General features: G+C 44.0%; 1 protein-coding gene across 3 annotated transcripts in view; it reads right to left on the bottom strand.

Annotated features, from left to right (window-relative positions):
- Rnf130 (ring finger protein 130) overlaps positions 1-15,301 on the bottom strand; it is a 105,741-nt gene extending 90,440 nt beyond the window's left edge. For 2 of the 3 annotated variants that reach the window (XM_057773630.1, XM_057773632.1), the window contains exon 1: positions 14,682-15,300. In XM_057773630.1, the coding sequence (XP_057629613.1) occupies positions 14,682-14,928 (247 nt within the window). In that variant the 5' untranslated portion in view covers positions 14,929-15,300. Of the gene's footprint in view, positions 1-14,681 lie in introns of all 3 variants that reach the window. The other variant, XM_057773631.1, reaches the window with a different exon arrangement.
- Between the last annotated feature and the right edge of the window lie 3,178 nt (positions 15,302-18,479).

Here is an 18,479-nt window from a genome sequence, read left to right as displayed (position 1 = left end):
TAACTAATTCCTCCCTTTAAGAATTCCCAATTACCTTACCAAATCTATCAATGATGTTGATGAAGATGTGAGGTTGTTTGCTGCTATGTAGAACAGTAAAAGCCTGATTGGATTTCAAGGTAGCTACCTAGTTTGGCAGCAGTCTGAGAAGGGGGTTCAGGGAGAGCCTGCAACCCATGAGGAGGGGGGAGAAGAAGGGAGGGAGGGGAGGGAAGGAGGGCGAGTACACCAGTGGATCCTGTGGTGTTTGGAGCCCAGGTGCTTCTGGAGTTTGGGTGGCAGCTGGAGACTGTTTCAGAGAGGTTACAATAGGAAAATCCCAAACTCACTCAGACGCCTAGGGGAAAAAAAAGAAAGTCTAGCTGGGTGGGGCTGGAGCCCCATGTAGAGCTCCAGTGAGATCCCCACATGCAGCTCAGGCCTGTGCCAGTGGCTTTTTCATGAATTCAGAACCCAAATGTTGGGCTCCAATTGTAGCATGAATAATAAAAAACCAGAGATAGATATTGGGGTTCAACCTGAAGATTAGAAAAGCAAAGCAGCCAGTCACTGGCTCTTACCTCTAACTCAACTGGAAATGGAGATCCTGCCTCCACGAAGCCTCAGAATGAGACTGAGCATGAGACCTGTCTCCTCCCATTTTATAATCTTCCCTAGAGCTGGGGTTAAAGGCGTGCACCACTACCACCGCCTAACTAGTATGACTGCTGGAATTAAAGGTGTGTTCCACCACTGCCTGACCTATATGGCTGACTAGTGTGGCTGTTTTGCACTGACCTTCAGGCAAGCTTTATTTATTAAAACAAAATAATATACCACTATAGGGTCGTAGCACTAGGAAGGTTGAGAACCACTATTCTAACAATGGCATCCCAGCTGTGATTTCCTCCTTCACAGTTTCCTGGGCTATCAGTCTTTATTTCTTCTTCCTCTACCTGATCCCCCTAGGTGGTGATTTCTGAGACTCTAGCCCTTAAAATATAGGTCTAGAGCAGTGGTTCTAAACCTTCCTAATGCTGTGACCCTTTAATACAGTTTCTCATGCTGTGGTGACCCTAACCATAAAATTATTTTAATTGTTACTTCATAACTGTAAATTCTGCTACTGTTAAGAACCATAATGTAAATATTTATTTTCCAAAGATCTTAGGCAACTCCTGTGAAACACACAAAGGGGACACGACTCACAGTTGAGAACTGATGGTCTAGGGCTTTCCATGGTGTATGTCTTTTCTTACCAGAATAAAATACTTACATCATATACAAAGCAGTCATATTTTTAAAATGTACTTTTTATCTTTCTTGATGAGTCTGAGTATCACAGCAGACATAGCTAAATTAAGTCCACAGCAAGCCAACACTCAGGAGAGGACAATGGGAAATATTTACACAGGGAAGGGCATCCATTTCTTCTTATTCCAAGAAAAATCTCTAGTCTTGATTTTGATGAGCTAACAGCAATTCTTGAATGTTTCCAGTTCCAGGAAAAGGAGGCCTGGAAGAAATATTTGCAGGTCTATCTATGTCAAATCATTGTGTTTCTTATTTATTCATTTACAGGCTGCTGCTCTGCCTCAGTTCCTAGGCAAGACCACAGGACCACATAGCTGTTCTGCTACCAGGAGGTCACTTCCAAAAAAATACTGGGAACAGGAACCGGACATGGGAGAAAGGTTTATTTATACTTCTAGTCACAACTAGGAAGAGAGTTCTTAGTTTCGCTCTGTCTTCCTGCAGTAGTGTTATAATTTTACAGAAAAGATAAAACAGAAGCTGGGGAGTGTGCAGAGGCAACCTTTCTTGTGAGACAGGTCACCAGAATCCCTTACTGGGAGGTAAGCTCTTTTTAGAGCAGCTCAAGCTTCTCCGATTCTAATTTTCTGATGCTTTCTCTCAGCCTGTGATCTCCTCAGGAAACTAAATCTCATGGTCATCTCCTCACTAGTACACTAGTGAGCTTGAATCTAACTCTTCGAGTTGTCTTCCAACATCTGCCCACTTAAACAAAACACAACACCAGAAATCATACTGAACACAGACCCCTAGATACGTTAGGAAAGTGCTCTTAGCTAAACCATGAATCCCTAGAAATCCTACTTAATCCAGCCATCTGCTTCTACGCAGCCATGAGCTGTAATGTGTCATCTATTTGTACATTAGCCCTAGGGATAAGAGGGGACGGGAACAGAGGAATGATGACCACAAGGTAAGCCACACACAGAAGTGAGGAACCTAGTAACATATTTGAGGGAAGGGTTTTTTTTTTTTTTCCTTCCTGTATCTCACAGAACCAAGGAAAAGAGGATTCAGATTGAGGGTACAAGCCAAAGGCAGGCAAGCAAGTGGGAGGTGGGAGTCGGGAAGCAGGAGGCATAGAAGAATGCTCTTACCAGGGGAAAGTAGACCTTTCTGTTCTTTACAATCCTGCTACTGAATGCACAGCTCACTCACATTAGAAAGGACTGTTTTACTAATCTATGAGTTCAGATGTTAACATCATCCAAAAACACTCCCACTGAAATGCTCGTAACAATGTAAGACTAGTATTTCAGCACCCTTGCACCCAGTTAGTGGACACACACATAGCATCTACATTAAGTCCTCACATCTCACCTCTCCATTCATTGGGAGTCTCCATCCCTCAGAAATTCTTCTAAGGAGATACTACAGTAAACTTGCATTTTTTACGTATGAAAATGTTTTTCTGCTGCTCTCATTCTTGAATAAGATTAGTTTAAGTTAAATAAAATTAAGTAAAAAAAAAAGCTCCTTTCAATTATCCTCTAGTTCGATTTTTAACAATGACAAAATATTTGAAATGTGTATTCTCTTAAATATTATTCTAATCATGTTTTACTTTTAGATATAGTATTTTTTAAAGTATGTACTTCTATATTCCTAATTGGCAATTTTTATTTCTTTGGCCATGTTCTAAAGAACTTATCAAAAGTTATTCCCTTTTTGTATAGAATTTTTAAAGAGGCAATAAAACATCTTCTGTACACCTTTGGTGCTGGATGTGGGACAACACTGTGAGAAGGGTCATCCATAGCTCAACTGTCAGCAAGTTACCAACTGTCAATAGCTATCCATTATCGTTTGTCTTCTGTACTTAGTTACTGTACATCTCAAATGGATTTTGATTATTTTTCACATCCTCAGAACTCAAATATATTTGTTGGATGTTCTCCATGACATAATAAAAAGCATCTTAAAAGCAATTTTAAATGATGGCTAATACAAATCACTTTACATGAAAAGCCATATTCAAAAATAATTTCTATTACAACTGATGTAACAAATATCTCATTCAAAAGAGAGACACTATAAATCAAAGTAAGTTAAAATACGTAGCTCAGTCCTCACACAAAAGTGGTACCAGAGTACAATAGGAGTGTTAAGTATTTAAACCACCTCACTGTCTATTCACGAAAGGATTTCAGTATTGAGTACAACTCCTTCAGGCCCTTTCTTCTCTTGGCTCCTATCTATCATGCATTCCTCTCACCTCTGACTATTTGTCCTTATTTTCCAAGGTTCTGTCCTCTGCCCACTTTTCTCAACAAGCTGTACACATCCACTCCCATGGCTTTGTACTATCACCCACATGACAATACTGTCTAAGTCTAAATCTCTCTTGAAATTTAGCATTTAACATTCAACTGTTGCTACTCCTAAGATCTTGTGGTGCTAAGTTCCTAGCCAACAGCATTATCTACTAAAACACATGAGACTGCACTCCCTGTTAAAAACTACAAAGTGACTACAAAGAGACTCAGCTCAGTCAACAAAGTCTTCTAATTTTGCCTGCCAAAAGACCAACCAAAGTTAATGACTGACTCAATATGGCTAATGTACACAGGGATCTAGAATACGACCAAGAATCCAGAGTAAAGCTGGGCAGTGACACATGTCAGTAATCACAGCACAAGGGAGGCTGAGAGATGTCTGTCAAGTTACAGTCAGTCTTGGGCTACATGGGGACACCGTGTCTCAACAATTACAAAGAATTCAGCTGGATGCTGAGACAGGAAAATCACTTGAACTCAAGAGGTCCAAGCTGGCTTAGACTACATAACAAGACCCAAACTAAAAAATCCAGGACAGTGTCTGAGACATTAACTCTTGGGTAGAAATGTAAAGGGCATGGGTGCACGTTTGTTTTAAAGTCACTTCTTTATTCTAGAACGTACCATTAGTCCCAGTATATGATGGGACTGACCAGAGGATAGCATAGTCTGGTCCAATGATGTGAAGTGCAGGAGACAGGCAAGAATTGTGTAGTTGACACTAAGAGGGCAGAAGATACTGTCAAGAGGCATTTAAGACATTTTGTTGAGACAGGGATAGAGAACAGGACAGGGAAGGGGAACAGCCATTATTAACCAAGTCCCCACAGAGGAAAATTGTGTGGACGGCTAGAAGAAGTCACACAAGAACAGGTAGTTTCAAGTTTTCTTGTGTGATTTCTTCCAAATTCCCACAGTGTTTTAGATCACAAAATGCAAAGAATTTTTCCATCCCTAGCATACCACCCTCCTGTCAGACAAGGAAAACTCTTGGCTTCTTATGCCCACACCCTTGGTTGAAAGACTATTCTTTCCCACAGAACTCCTTGAAAACCTTGTCCAAAGTCAACTGGTCAAACCTAAGAGCGGATACTGGGGTTTAAGTCCCATCCCATGGGTCTATGCATCTGATCACGCATCACGGCCTTGTAACAAGTTTAATATCAGGAAATATGTGTCATTTAGTGTGTGTGTGACTGGCCAATGAGCTCCAGATATCTGCCCATGTGTTGATATGCTCAGCTTCTGTGAGGGTCCTGGGACCCAAACATGAGGCACACGTGGTAAATAAAATTTACAAGTCCTAAGAACCAAAGGGGTACTGAATGGTTTTAGCAAGTAAATTGCTAATGGTAAGGTAAATGAATGGCATGAGGGAGAGTGAGGTTAGAGCTAAATCAGAGTTCAGACTCCCATTCTAGGGATGAGAAGCCACTGAAGGAGTTTAAACAAGGAGTGACATGACTGTATAAAATTTAAAGAAAGTTCTGGAATTCTGGAAACTGCAAAAGACTGATAGAAGTTGGGGGGGGGGGGGAAATCAGAGACCAAAAAACAAAAAGAGAGGAGGGATGACAGCTACTTATCAGAGGCTCTGAAAATGGCAAGCACTCATTAAATAAATAAACTGCACATCTTTAATGCCAGCCCTGGGAGGCAGAGATAGGCAGAGCAGAGCTCTGAATTAGAGGCCAGTCTGGTCTACAGAGTGAGTTCCAGGACAAGCTCCAAAGCTACAGAGAAACCCTGTCTCCAAAAAAAAAAAATAAAATAAATAAATAAATAAAAAAATAAAATCAAGAAGAGGAAACTCATTCTATCCAGTGGGGCCAGGGAACAGTTCATGAACCAAGTTTGAACCATAATAAAGCAGTAAAGAAGTTACTTGAAAGAATAAGAAAAGACTAGCCAGGCAATTTGGTGACTGCAGCAGTAAATTATTTTATGTCCATGAACCTAGATCTGTTTAGGAAAACAAAGCAACTGTCTCTTCTGGTCTTATAGATCAAGGAGACCTTGAGAAACAGCTTAGTCTCTACGCAGTCCTAAACACTGGATGCCACTAGAGGCGGAAAGGATCTCAGACACTGGGAAAATAGGGAACTTCTTCAAAGGCGGAAAAGAGAAATAGGAAGCAGATTCATTTGCTGTGATCAGAGGGGAAAGGGTGGAATTTTACATTAAGAAAAGGCAAATTCACCCAACAGCTCACTAACAAGTACAGCTACTCCTCACCCCTCTGATTCCCAGAGACAGCCAACTTCTGTTTTTAGCTCTTCTGCTGGCCAGCCTTCACAGTTCCAAAAAGACAGCAGCCATTCTTTCTTAGTTTGTCAACTTTAAACAGCACCTGTGGATTTTGTGATTGTCACAAAACAGGGTTCAATTCACTGACTCTTCTAATCTGTTTTGATTTTATTATTTCTTTGTATTCCTGTGTGGTCAGACCTTTCTAGTGTCTGCAACCCTATGAGAGGATTACCCCGGCCCGTTCAGAGCTATCTAACATGCTCTTCTCTCTTTCATGTCTTCAGTTTTGCCACCTACTCATGGTAGATGACCTAAGGTCACAAACACTGACTTTCTGCTCTGAAATTGTAATTAATCTCCCATGCTTAATCACCAGGTTATTTTTACACAGTGAAAACGACCATAACTAAAATAAATGTTACCACTACCCTATAAATACATAGAAAAGTTGAGTCCTTGTGCTTGCATCTCATTTCCTGGACTCATTACTTAAAATCGTATCTTAAATTAGCTTGCTTTACATCTGGACCAGTCTTAACTGGTCTTAGAGTAGTTGTTTCACTAAAGAAAAGCAGACTCTTTCAGCATTTTCTTGGAACCTGCTCATGTTATCCAACCCCGAAGTCATCCTGCTCTTAATGAAGGTACAGAATAGACTTAAAGGGATGGGGTATAATTCAGTCATACTTGTCTACTATGAGCATGGCCCTGGGCTCAAGGCCAAACACTGCACAACATTCAAATTTCCAGATATTTCCTCCTCAGTCATCCCCTCCGGGCAGTGAGTACCCCCCTTTTGTCCTCATGAACACTTGCCCTCAACTTTTCTAAAGCACTAATTGTGGTGTGTGGGGGCACCATGTCACACATTCACGCCCAGGTGAGAGGACAACTGTGTGGAGCTGTTTCTAGGGATGGAACTCGGGTTGTCAGGTTTGCGCAGCACATGCTTTCACCCATCTCACCAGCCTATGTTCTCCCCTTTTGCAATGAAAACTAATAATCTGTGTTTGTCCCTAGTGCTCATTCTCAGGGGAGCACACACGTCACTAAACTCAACTCATAGACCTGCAGCGATTTGTTGGCTACAGAGAAATGCCACTGACGATTGAATCGATACAAACCCTTTTTATTTTTCATATTACTTTGAGTTCTTGTCCACTGTAAATGGACTTAACTCAGTCTTAGTTGACACACTTTGTATTTATTTTTGTAGTGCACACACAGAGCTTTAATGATGCACTCCTTTATGGCACTGTAACATTCCACTGAGTGGATATATCATAATTTATTAAACTCACTTGGGAAGCAACACAAAGAGGTGGTTAGAGTATGGGCACTGCCATCAGGCAGGCCTACCTCAAGCCCAGCCCTGCCCAACTTCCAGGGCCACAACGCGCTACCTCATTCTCTTTAATTCACCTAACACTGAATGCTCAGTACCTCTCTACTATGTTCCAAATACCATATGCATCACTGAATATACAAGAGTGGACATAAAGAGACAGGCTCCCTGCCCCCAGAAACAAGAAATAGATACATAATTTCAGTTAAGTGCTATAAAGAAAACAGGCACCAAATAAAAGACTGGAGTTCCTTAAATTCCCCAAGGGCCACAAGAGGAAAAGAGTACCACCTACGCTCTTAGGAAGATTAAACACAATCAATGTGCAACACCAGCACCACTTGTGGAAGGTAGCACATACCCAATATGTGTTACCTACATTTATTGCCTGGGATAAACTGAAAGCAACAACTTACCCCCACCCACAAGTCAGTACAAATCTTACGCATTTTCAAGGCTAGTGCTCTACAAAGAACTTTGATCTAGGATGTTTCTAACGCCCATTCTTTTCTTGTTTTCTGTTTCTTTTTCCATTCTTGAACACACTGAGTACACTTCTAAAGATCGGTTAACATTCCCACCTGCAATCTTGTCATCTGGTGACAGGCCTTTTTTCTGCTTCTTTTTACAGGTCTGGTAATCCTGGACTAGATGTCAGTTTCAGATTTTGTGGCTTTTGGAGATATGTGTTAAAGTATTCCTTTAAATATCACCCTGTCATTTTGGAACAAACTATATGGTCTCAATAAATCAAATTCTTTAAAGATCTGCTTTTAAGCTTCAATGGGGGAGAGGGTCCCAGGACAGCTTTGCTCTAGGAGTAATCTGGCTTCACTACATTCTCCTGCTCACCAGGTTTTTCTACTCCTATGAATGAGAACCTCACAGATTCCCAGCCTCCTAAGAACTTCTGGAACTGTTTTAACTGCTCCTTTCTGGCAGTTCTCCCAGCCTCTAGTAACTTTTTCATGCAGGTCAGTACCCAGGCTCCAGGAAAGGCCCCGGAAGAAATGCTCTGGCTCTCTGTAGCCCCCTCCTCTCCAGCACTGCCTCACCCTCTTGGAGCTCTGGCTCATGAGCTGTGAGATTACTTGCCTGCATCTAGGCTCTAATTCTCGGCACTGCAGTCTAAAAATTCCCAGACAGCAGGAGGCAATGGTGGGGCTCCCTCACCTTTCTGTTCTCTCAGGGACCCCCATCCTGTGCTGTCTACTGACCTTATCTAAAACTGCTGCTAACAGGCTGTCCGTCTTTCTGATTGGTTAAGGTTGGAGAGGGAACCAATGCCAGTTGATCTATTACAGTCGGAAGTAGAAGTTCCCAGGTTTGACATCAAGTACCTTTGTGCAGGGATAAGACAAGGCCTCTCTCTGTATCTCTGGCTGGCCTTGAACTCAGAACTGTCACCAGAGTGCTAAGACTAAAATCGTGTGCCAACACACCCAACTAAACAAATCTCATTTTAAAAAATGAAACCTTTCTAGATCACAAGTTAAAATAATGATTTTCATTTTTCTGGTCTCCACACTATTTAAAGTCCAATACAGTACAATAATGGAGCTCTACTCTGTCCACTCCTGCTCTACCCTCTCCTAGGATCCTGCCATCCGCGTCACCAGCACACCAAGACCCGCAGGATTAAACACAATTACACACTTGAATCACTTGCTATTCTCAAACACAACCTTACTAGCTTGGCTCAAATGAAGAAGACAGGACCTATTCCAAGAATTCAGTCTGGGACAACTTAACAATCAAAGCATCAATTATAATACAGTCCTTAATGGCAGAAATATGGTAATTTTCTTAAAGAGCTGGAGAGAAACATTTTACCACAGGTTCTGTAGGCGCTCCATAACCATAAACTCTGAAGGTACAGTATGAAAGCAGCTCCTGATGCCAGCCAACACGTGGGCACAGCTGTATTCCAACAGAATGCTCTGGAAACCCTTGCTTCAGAACAAACGCCACCTGCAAACTGCAGAAAGCCTCCAGTCTTTCGGAACGCTGTGCCTGAGTTGTGTATCCAGCCAAGGCTGAACTTGTCAACAAGATGACCCAAAGTTCTTTCAGGTCAGAATTTTTGTGCTCACACAGAGCTCACACAGCACAAGCACAGAGTAGGCTTTGAAGCTCTTTTTGATGGTATTTGGAGGGCTCTCAAAATTACCCCCAACAATAGGAAAGCTGCACCATTAAACATATGGAAAATAATAAATAAATGCCTAGTACACAAAAAACTTAAAGATAATAAAACTTTTCAAAGGGTGATGGGCTAGACAAACTTAATGGCTGCATTTTATGAATGGGTCAAGAATGCTATACTTAAAAAAAAACTTTTTAAAATAAATTTAAATATGTAGGATATGTGCACATGACTGCAGTTGCCCATGAAAGCCAGAGGAATCCCCAGGAACTGCATCACAGGCAGTTGTGAGTAGCCCAATATGTGTTCTGGGAACCAAACTTAGGTCTTTTGCAAGAAGTACACTCTCTCTCTTAACCGCTGAGACATCTCTCTAGCTCCATCTCCTCTATTTTAAATAAAACTGCCTACAAGTAATTTCTGACTGTCAAAAATCAAATTTATCTAGAAATTAAAGATTTGGTATATTAAATCTTTTTAAATTGTTTAATTAAAACACAAAGCAAATACTAACAATGATTTGTTGCTATAAATGTAGATGTATATGTATAAACAGTCTTCCGATGCGACTGGCTTATAAAGAACAATATTTGGCTGGGTGGTGATGGCGCACACCTTTAACCTCAGCACTCGGGAGGTAGAGGCAGGCGGATCTCAGTGGGTTTGAGGTCAGCCTGATCTACAAAGTGAATTCCAGCACAGTCAAGGCTACACAGAGAAACCCTGTCAGGGGAAAAAAAATCCACAATATTCTTGGGCCAGGATATAGTTCAGTAATAAAGTGCGTGGCTAGCACAGGTGCGGCCATGAGTTTGGCCACTAGTACTACAAAAAGAAACTTGAACAATATTCTCTTTAATGAGTATGTTCTGGCAGGTTTCTTAAACATCTGTCTCATTCTTTCAGTCACATCATGCTCCAGGTGAAAGGATCTTAGATGACATTAGTCTATTCTTACCAGTGAAGGATTTCTGTTATAACATTCAAAATGAAGTTCTTCAGTTTGTTTGTCTCTTATAACTTGTAATCAGAATTAACCATAAACTAAAGGTGTGTGTGGCCTCTACTAAGTGTGATGGAGCTGCCCTACATCCAGATGCAACCTAGTATTGACCCTTATCTCCATGAATAACTCTCAAAGAAGGTAATGCTTTTTATTTCCTAATTAATATGTAAGTAAATTATATTTAACAAAAAGTTAAAACTTTTGCTTTAACTTCAGCCCATCATTCCATACACTGAGATTTTAGGAATCCTGATTATATCACCCAACATACCAGTTAGGTATTTTTGTTTGTTTGTTTTTTGAGACAGGGTTTCTCTGTAGCTTTGGAGCCTGTCCTGAAACTAGCTCTTGTAGACCAGGCTGGCCTTGAACTCATAGAGACTCTTGTGTCTCTGCCTCCCAGTGCTGGGATCAAAGGCGTGCGCCACCACTGCGATAAGTTGTTTTTTTATTACTAGCATAGCAAAGACTTTCAACCTGTAAGAAAGAGCGGGAGGAAAAAGTGGAGACAGAAAGTAAAGAAACATTTATCAGACACTTTGCTCTAAAAGAAACAGAAATAAAGTAGCAGGTTGGGAGCCTTGATTTTTTTTCTAACATTTATATGACAATAGAAACGAAAGTGAAGGGGAAAACATACCATGTAAAAACATTGTCTACACTGTAAAGCTGAATACAAATACAGCACCGCACGCACGCACGCACACACACACACACAAACACCCCACATGTTCTTCTTGTCCAGCTATTTAATTATCTCAGCACAGTTTTCAAAGCCTTCAGCTCTGAGTTTTCTTTCTGACTGTTCAGAGTATCTGCTCCCAGGATCATATGTACTTTTTTCTGTAACTATTTTGACATCTCTATGTCTGGTAGCCTTCCTCTGCTATTATCAACTGTAATGTTACAAGATCTCTTTCACCTTCTGTTTTTAATCAGTCTCCTTCACTGCTCATGAAAATTCTTAAATCTAACTTCAGATTTGCTAAAGGAAGCACCAGGATCACAATTTTAAACATAAAAACCTAAGATAAACCCTTTAAAGACTGTGCTGCAACTCTCCCGTCAGCCAGATTATCAGTAAGGGTTATTACTCGGCAAAGCTGTTCTCAAAGCTTTTAACACCCCATCCTGAAATTTTCTGTACAAAGCATAAAGTGGTCAATGCCAAACTCTTGCTGCCAGCAATCTGCATACATACTAATTACATCACCACCACAGGGCTTTCTCCATTCCCAACCCCCACTCTGGGCTCAAACAAAAAGCTAGTGTGCATGCACATAAAGCACATTTACAATGTCTGTGCCACACACTAGCTAGGTCTGCTCTGCAAAGGGATTAGTGTGTGCCTAATTCAAAGCTGACCATCGCTGCAAGCAGCCAAAAAGCAACTAAGATCTGTTCATAAATGTTACAACACACCCCTTCAAAACTCCATTTCTAAAAATGAATACTTTATCAGGTAACATGCAAATGTTAGCCCAGAACAAAGAGCATCTCCACTCACTGATACATTTTGTTTAATAAAAAATATTTGTTTCAAAGTATACTCGTTTAGAAAGTATTTTACAAAGTAGAATGATAACACTTTCCAAAATGTACTTTTAAAATAGCAAATCTTCTAAAGAAAAATAAAGCCAATTTGTCATTTATAAAGAGAGGACAGTAAAGCTCAGTAATTTATACATGCCTAACCATACAACTCATAACTGGCCTGAAAGGAGTACTGCAAAATAACAAGGGTTTCTAACTTCACAAAGCAAGCTATAGATATACAACTAGCCATTACGGTAAACATTAGAAAAGCTGTAAAGTTCTTTTGTCTTTTAGAAAGGGTATTACTGTTTTTGTTTTGGGGAACAGGGTCTCACACCATGGCCTAGGCTGTCCTGGGACACTATGGAGCATCAATCATCCGGCATTTCCACTGCTCGGATAACAAGTGTCCATCCACCACCATACCTAGCTTTAAATGGTTTTCTTACACATGAATAATTTTACCTGTCTTCTATCATAGTCTTCTTTATAAAACACACTATTGAGTTTCTGGTGCACAAGCAGATGTCATGTCATCTTGGATTCCATATACACCCACAGGTGTAGAAACAGCTTACAGGTAGACTACCTGGGAAAAGAGTCCCTCTGAATGGGAGCTTCGTAAGTAAAGCTTCTTAACAGCTTCACTCCAGGCTGTTGCCCTCCTTTTTCGCCAGGGCTTTTAATGGTGCTTGGCAACGTGCGTTTCAATCAGCACTTGCTGGACTGAAAGACCACATGGGTGAAAACCATTTGTCCAAAGCTTGACTAAAGCCACCTACAGGGTCCTGCCATCATCATTCTGAGAAATCCTGGAACAATTCTCATGTGGTAAGGGCTGGAGAGAGATGGCTCAGCAGTTAAGAGCGGTTGTTGGTTTTTGCAGAAGACAAGGGCTTAGCTACTAGCACCCAGAGGATGGTTCTTTACTCCAGTTCCAGGGGATTCAACACTCTCTTCTGATCTCTATGGGCACTACACACAATTATACACATACATACAGACAAAATACCCACACATAAAATAAGTAAATTGTTTTTAAAGAAAACAATAATGATCCCTCTTCTCCACAGGAGAGGCGAATACATTATCAGTCTATTTTTCAGATAAGAAATGAAGCTCCCAGGCGGAATTATTTTGCCAGTATCACAGTGTGTGTGCAGCACAGGTCTGATACGGAGCCTTCAACTTCAAGGTGCTATTTCCCCAGGGACAGGATGTGACGACCGACTTTTAGTTCCCAGCGCCTTTCACTTGGAACCCCTAAAAGCATTCTCCAAGATGGGGCTTAATTTGGGGGTGACAGACAAGTGACAAACAAGCACATGAAACACTCTGGAGTCCAGCATTTTGACTGAGGGCAATGGTCTTGGGGTGCCTGGGGGAAGCAAGCCCCAAGTACGAACCACAGATTTCACAACACAGCACAGCTCTTGCTGCAGAGGAGCTAGCCTCGTTCTTCCTCTTCCTCCCCTTCCACATGACCCTCACGGTTCTCTTCCCCACCAGAAAATAGTATAGCATTGTTACCGCCACAGTTTGGCAACATTACATGTCCCAACCACAGTGACTGGCACAGAGCTGGCAGCAAATATTTATTGAATGGAGCAAAGACAAAAACTGCTTCTATGATCAAGCAGGGACCTGAAGTGCTGCTTCTAACCTAGTGAAATAAGAAATACACCATAAGCATTTGGTCACTGGTGTAAAAATGAACAATTAAGAGCCCAGTCTAAGTAAAAGACAGGTAATGGTGAAGCCTTATGTGACACCCCCCCAACACCAGCCAGTATGCCCCAAAGAAAACAGCTTAGTATGTGTTAACATACAAATACAGAGCTCAGACGTGCATATTTTTAATATTTTAGACTATAAAAGCAAACACCATTACCCTAAAGATTGCCTAGATTAGGTCATCTGAACACAAAATATCAGTTTGTTTTTTTTTTTAATCCTCTCAACATTCTAGAGGTGAGGGTGTAGAGAAGATAGGGGACATCTCTCCCAGGTTTTGCCTGCTAAAGACCGCATATACAACACTTCACGGTGAAATATGCCCTTTAAAACACTACCAGTAATTAACAGACACAAGTTTTACATTAAATCATTAGCTATGCACAGACCGAATACACAGGAGGGGAGCGGGGGACCTGAGTCTACATCAAATGGCTTCAAAGACGATTCCTGACCATTTTACCACTTTCCCTCTGGGTGGGCACCCGTGACCGAACACCTGGCTACTAGTTCAGCTACTCTCGCGTTCTTTATCATGTAAAAATCTCGTCTCATGACAGCAAAACTAGCGGAGTCACAGAAAGCCAAAAGCAACAGGGACCCCCTCCCCTTAGCCACTGAAGAAAAAACCCGCACGTTTTGACGTTCGGGGCGCGGGGGAGGGGGGGCTCTCTCATCCCTCGAGATTCACCGCAGTGATAAATTTGTGGGATTTCAGAACAAACCTGCCGATTCCAAAATACAGGTTAAGCATCTCGTCCACCATGAAGTAGTTCTGCGTCCCTGCACCACCTCCTTTGTCTCAACTGTCCCTGCAAACTCGCATTCCAATGCCCTTTAGTAAACAAGCTACCTAAATGAAAAAGAGGGGTTCGTTCTAAGTCTTTATTTTATTGGTATTATTTTTTTAATTTTAGGGGGGGAGATGCAGCAAGCTTTCTGGAGCCTCTCTCTCCAGCGGGGAGCAGGCCAGGCTCCACAGCGCGGGGACCTCGATTCCCTAAACTGGCGGCCGAACCGCGCGCAGACACTCGGCCACGCCGCCCCCGCGCCCTCCGCCCCCCGCCCGGCCTCCGGCTCCGGCCCCAGCCTCACCTCCGTGGATGGGCAGCGGTGCCAGCACCTGGCCGCGGACCTCGGCCTTGGGTGAGTCGAGCCCGTAGCGCCCGCGGTCGATGCGGAACGTGAGCGGGGTGCCGCGGCCGGGCTCCTGCACCGTCACGTTGATGAGCGCCGTGTAGTACTCCTGGCTCGCGTTGTCCGCCCGCGTCGGCCACAGGCTGCAGGTCAGCAGGGCCAGCGCCGCGAGCCGGGCCGGGCCCGCCCGCGCCGCGCCGCTCATCGTCCCTCCGGCCGCCGCCGCCGCTCGCGGACCGGGCTCCGGGGCCGGCGCTGAGAGGCGGGGCGGGCGCGGCCCGGGCTGCGGCGGGAGCGCGCGCGCGCCTCGCGACGGCTCGGGCGCGAGCACGGCCCTCTTCGGCTCCGCGGCCCCGCCGCTCGCCGCCCTCACGTCCGCAGCCCGCGCGCGAGTACGCGCCTGTGGGTGCCTCAGGAGAAAACGGCGTGTCAGGCCGCGTGCTATCTCTTCAGGGCAGCTCGGACGCCGAGGGACCAGGCCTGTGGGCAGGGCACCTGAGAGAAATCGGGGAGGATGGGAAAGAATGGTCCCGACTGCCCCAGGTCAGCGATGCCGCCTCGGGCGCGTGCTCGCTGCCGCCCCGTCCCCGTCAGTCGAGCGGCGACGCGCAAGTCCGACCACCACGCATGCGCGCTAGGCCCTGCCTACTCCCGCCCTCCCGCACGAGGGCCGGGGCGGTCCAGTCACCTGCTTGCTGGCGCCGGCTCCGTGAAACTGCCTGGGGCTTCATAGTCCGCTACGACCTGGATCCATGAAGCTTTCCAAGAACCTATAGAGATGTTAGAGATACGACTATAAAAGAAAACCAAACTAAACGTTAAGTTTTAAATTAAATGTCTCTGAGAAATAACCTTCTCACTGGGTCGGTTGCATAGTGTATAACAATTGACATCTGTCGGGAGGTGACTTTGTGTTTGGGGCCCAGGAAACCTGGACTCAGGGGAGGCGTCTGAGTGGTTAGCAAGATCCGTTAGAGACAGATGTAAACCTCATAAGGTTGGTAGGAACCCCTCCTCCCCGCAGAATACCCAAATCCACAGCTGCTCACTTCCTTTCTGTAAAATGGCATAGTACTTGCAGCATTTGTCAAGAGCTCTGCTATGGTTCTCCTGTAGTTGGGCCTCTCTTCACAGGGTGAACTACAGCGCCCATTTTTTAGCCCCAAGACCCCGGAGCTGCCTGTCAGAAAGTCGCAGGCTATGTGTAGAGCCTACGTGGGGTTTTCTCTAAGAAGAATCTACTCTTCCCCTGCCATTTGTCCTCTGTCCTCTCTTTGCTGATAGCTCCTGGCCCCTAGTTCTTGCCCTTACGAGGGTCTTTAGTATGGGGGGGGGTGCTCATGCCCCCAGCGAGAAGTACCACTGCAGAAGGCCACAGACACCATCCCTATAACCGTCTGTAACTCCAGTAAACCAGGCCACAAGAAGGGGACGCTCCTTTTGCTCTCTTGATCTCTTTCAACTGTTGTGAGCTTATCAAGGAGAAAATGTATTTGAGAGTACTTTTTAAAAATATATTTTTTTTAAAAAAAGAATTCATGTGTTGCTGGGCGGTAGTGGCACCCGCCTTTAATCCCAGCACACGAGAGGCAGAGGCAAGCGGATTTCTATGAGTCCGAGGCCAGACTGGTCTACAGAGCGAGCTCCAGAAGAGCCAGGGCTACATGGAGAATCCCTGTCCTGAAAAACAAAAATAAACAAACAAAAAAAAGTTTGTGTGCTTGCTTGAGTTTATGTGCACCACATACATGAGGGTGCCCAGGGAGGCCAGAAGAGGGAAATGATAGCTGTTCTGGAACTGGAGTTACAGACGGTTATCAGCTGCCCTGTGAGCGCTGGGAATCAAACCTGTGTCTTCTGCGAGAACAGTATGAGCTTTTAACCACTGTCCTGAGCCAGCTCTCCAGTCCAGAGTGCTTTTTAACTTTCCCTTGACAGTCACTGAGGGACCCCCATTGTTGTTTGTATATAGCCCCACTGGCCTGGAACTCACTATATAGAACAGGCTGACCTCAAACTCACAGCGGTCCTCCTGCCTCTCCCTCCAGAGGACTGAGGTGAGTGTTTCCACATCTGGTTATGACTTCCACTTTAAGAGGAGGTCTCGGTGCCTTAGTAGACACCAGCATCTAGGGTGATGTCAAGGCCACCTGTCTTTGACTTCACTATAATAGTGATACAAAGTTGCCTTATTTTAAAATAGTAAAACACACACAGCAGCATTTTAACACCTTAACAATGTACAGTTAGTGGCACTAAATGCTCATTCTTGTGTAACCATCACCATTATTATCTATAGAACACTTGTCTTCTCACAAAATGAAGTTGTATTCATCAAACAACTCTAAATTCCTCACGCTTTCTCCCTCCGGCAACCGCCCTTCCATCATCTCTCTGGACTTGACTGCTCTAATCTCTCATTTAAATGAGACTATGCCATATTTTATTTTCTTATAACATCCTCAAGATTCATCCATGTTGTCACGATGTGCTTCTTCTCCCGTAAGGCTGAACAGTGTCTTGATTTCCTCTCATTTGTCCACTGATGGCCCCCTAAGTGGCTTCCACAGTTTAGCTATTGCCAACACCCTATTGCTAAGAGAGGGGGCTGGGAACACAGCTGTGTGAGTCTCTCCTCAAGACCCTGCTTTCAGTTGCACTGTGTTTGTTCTCGAAAGTGAAATGTACAGGGCCAAACGGTCATTTTCTGCTGAATTTTTTTTCTTGGCTAGGCCACGTGTACTGTGTTCCACAGCAGCTGTGCCATTTTACACAGCCACAAACAGTGTGCAGGGTTTTTCACTCGCCCTGCATCCTCACCGACACCTGCCTTCCCTTTGATTTTCTGTTACCAGCAGCCATTGTATTGGATGTGATGTGGGATCTCCTTGGGGGTTTTGATTTGCATCTTCCTATTGATTAGTGATGTGTCAAGCATCTCTCTATGTACTTACCCCTAAAAATTAAGTTAAAGGTGAATGAATTCAAAGTCTAAGGTAGGGACTGAGAATGTGGCTCAACTGGTAGAGTGCTCGCCTAGCAGGCACAAGGCCCTGGGTTCGATTTTCAGCACCACATATATCAGGTGTGGTGGTATATGTCTGCAATCCCAGCAGTCAAAGGAGATGGCGGGAAAAGGATCGAGTCATCCTTAGTTACACAGTGAGTTTAAAGCCAGTAAGGCGATCCCGGGATACAAGAGATCTGAAAAGAGCCTCAGTTGCCTGTGAGGGAGTGGCCCTCCTCACGCCCACCTTGACAGGATCATCTCTCTACCGTCACCAAGCACTGCTCTCCTGTTTCTGCAAGCCTGTCCACCAGCCTCTCATCCTGTTTTCCAGTTCATAAGAACTCCTAGATCGCCTGTATGTCTCATGTCAGGGTCCCCTCTTCCCAGAGTGCCACCAAGATCTCAGCTACCACCTCCTGAGGTTCCAGACTCTCAAGGCCTTCAGTCTGTCAGGATCTGGTCTATACCTCAGAGCGGTGTCTACCTTCCACGGGATCACAGATGTAGGTCCTGTGTGTAAGGCTCATTGAACAGTGCTTAGGGGACTCCAGCGGTTAAAGCCTAAGCATGGCCCTATAGGTAGTGCTTCATGAAGCTCTCAAAGCGTTGTCCACATTTCCCAAAGCCTGCCTTTTCCCTGTCCTCGTCTTCTACCTCTCCTCCTCTCGCCTCTTCTCTTCTGCCATTTCCTCTCTCACATCTCCTTTCTCTTGTGCTTCCTTGTTTATTAAGTTTTCTTTTTTTCT

This window comes from Chionomys nivalis, chromosome 7, assembly GCF_950005125.1.
Source record: "Chionomys nivalis chromosome 7, mChiNiv1.1, whole genome shotgun sequence".
NCBI classification, from domain to species: domain Eukaryota; kingdom Metazoa; phylum Chordata; class Mammalia; order Rodentia; family Cricetidae; genus Chionomys; species Chionomys nivalis.
Note: the sequence above shows the minus strand (reverse complement) of the source record. Positions and strands in the feature narration are given on the sequence as shown.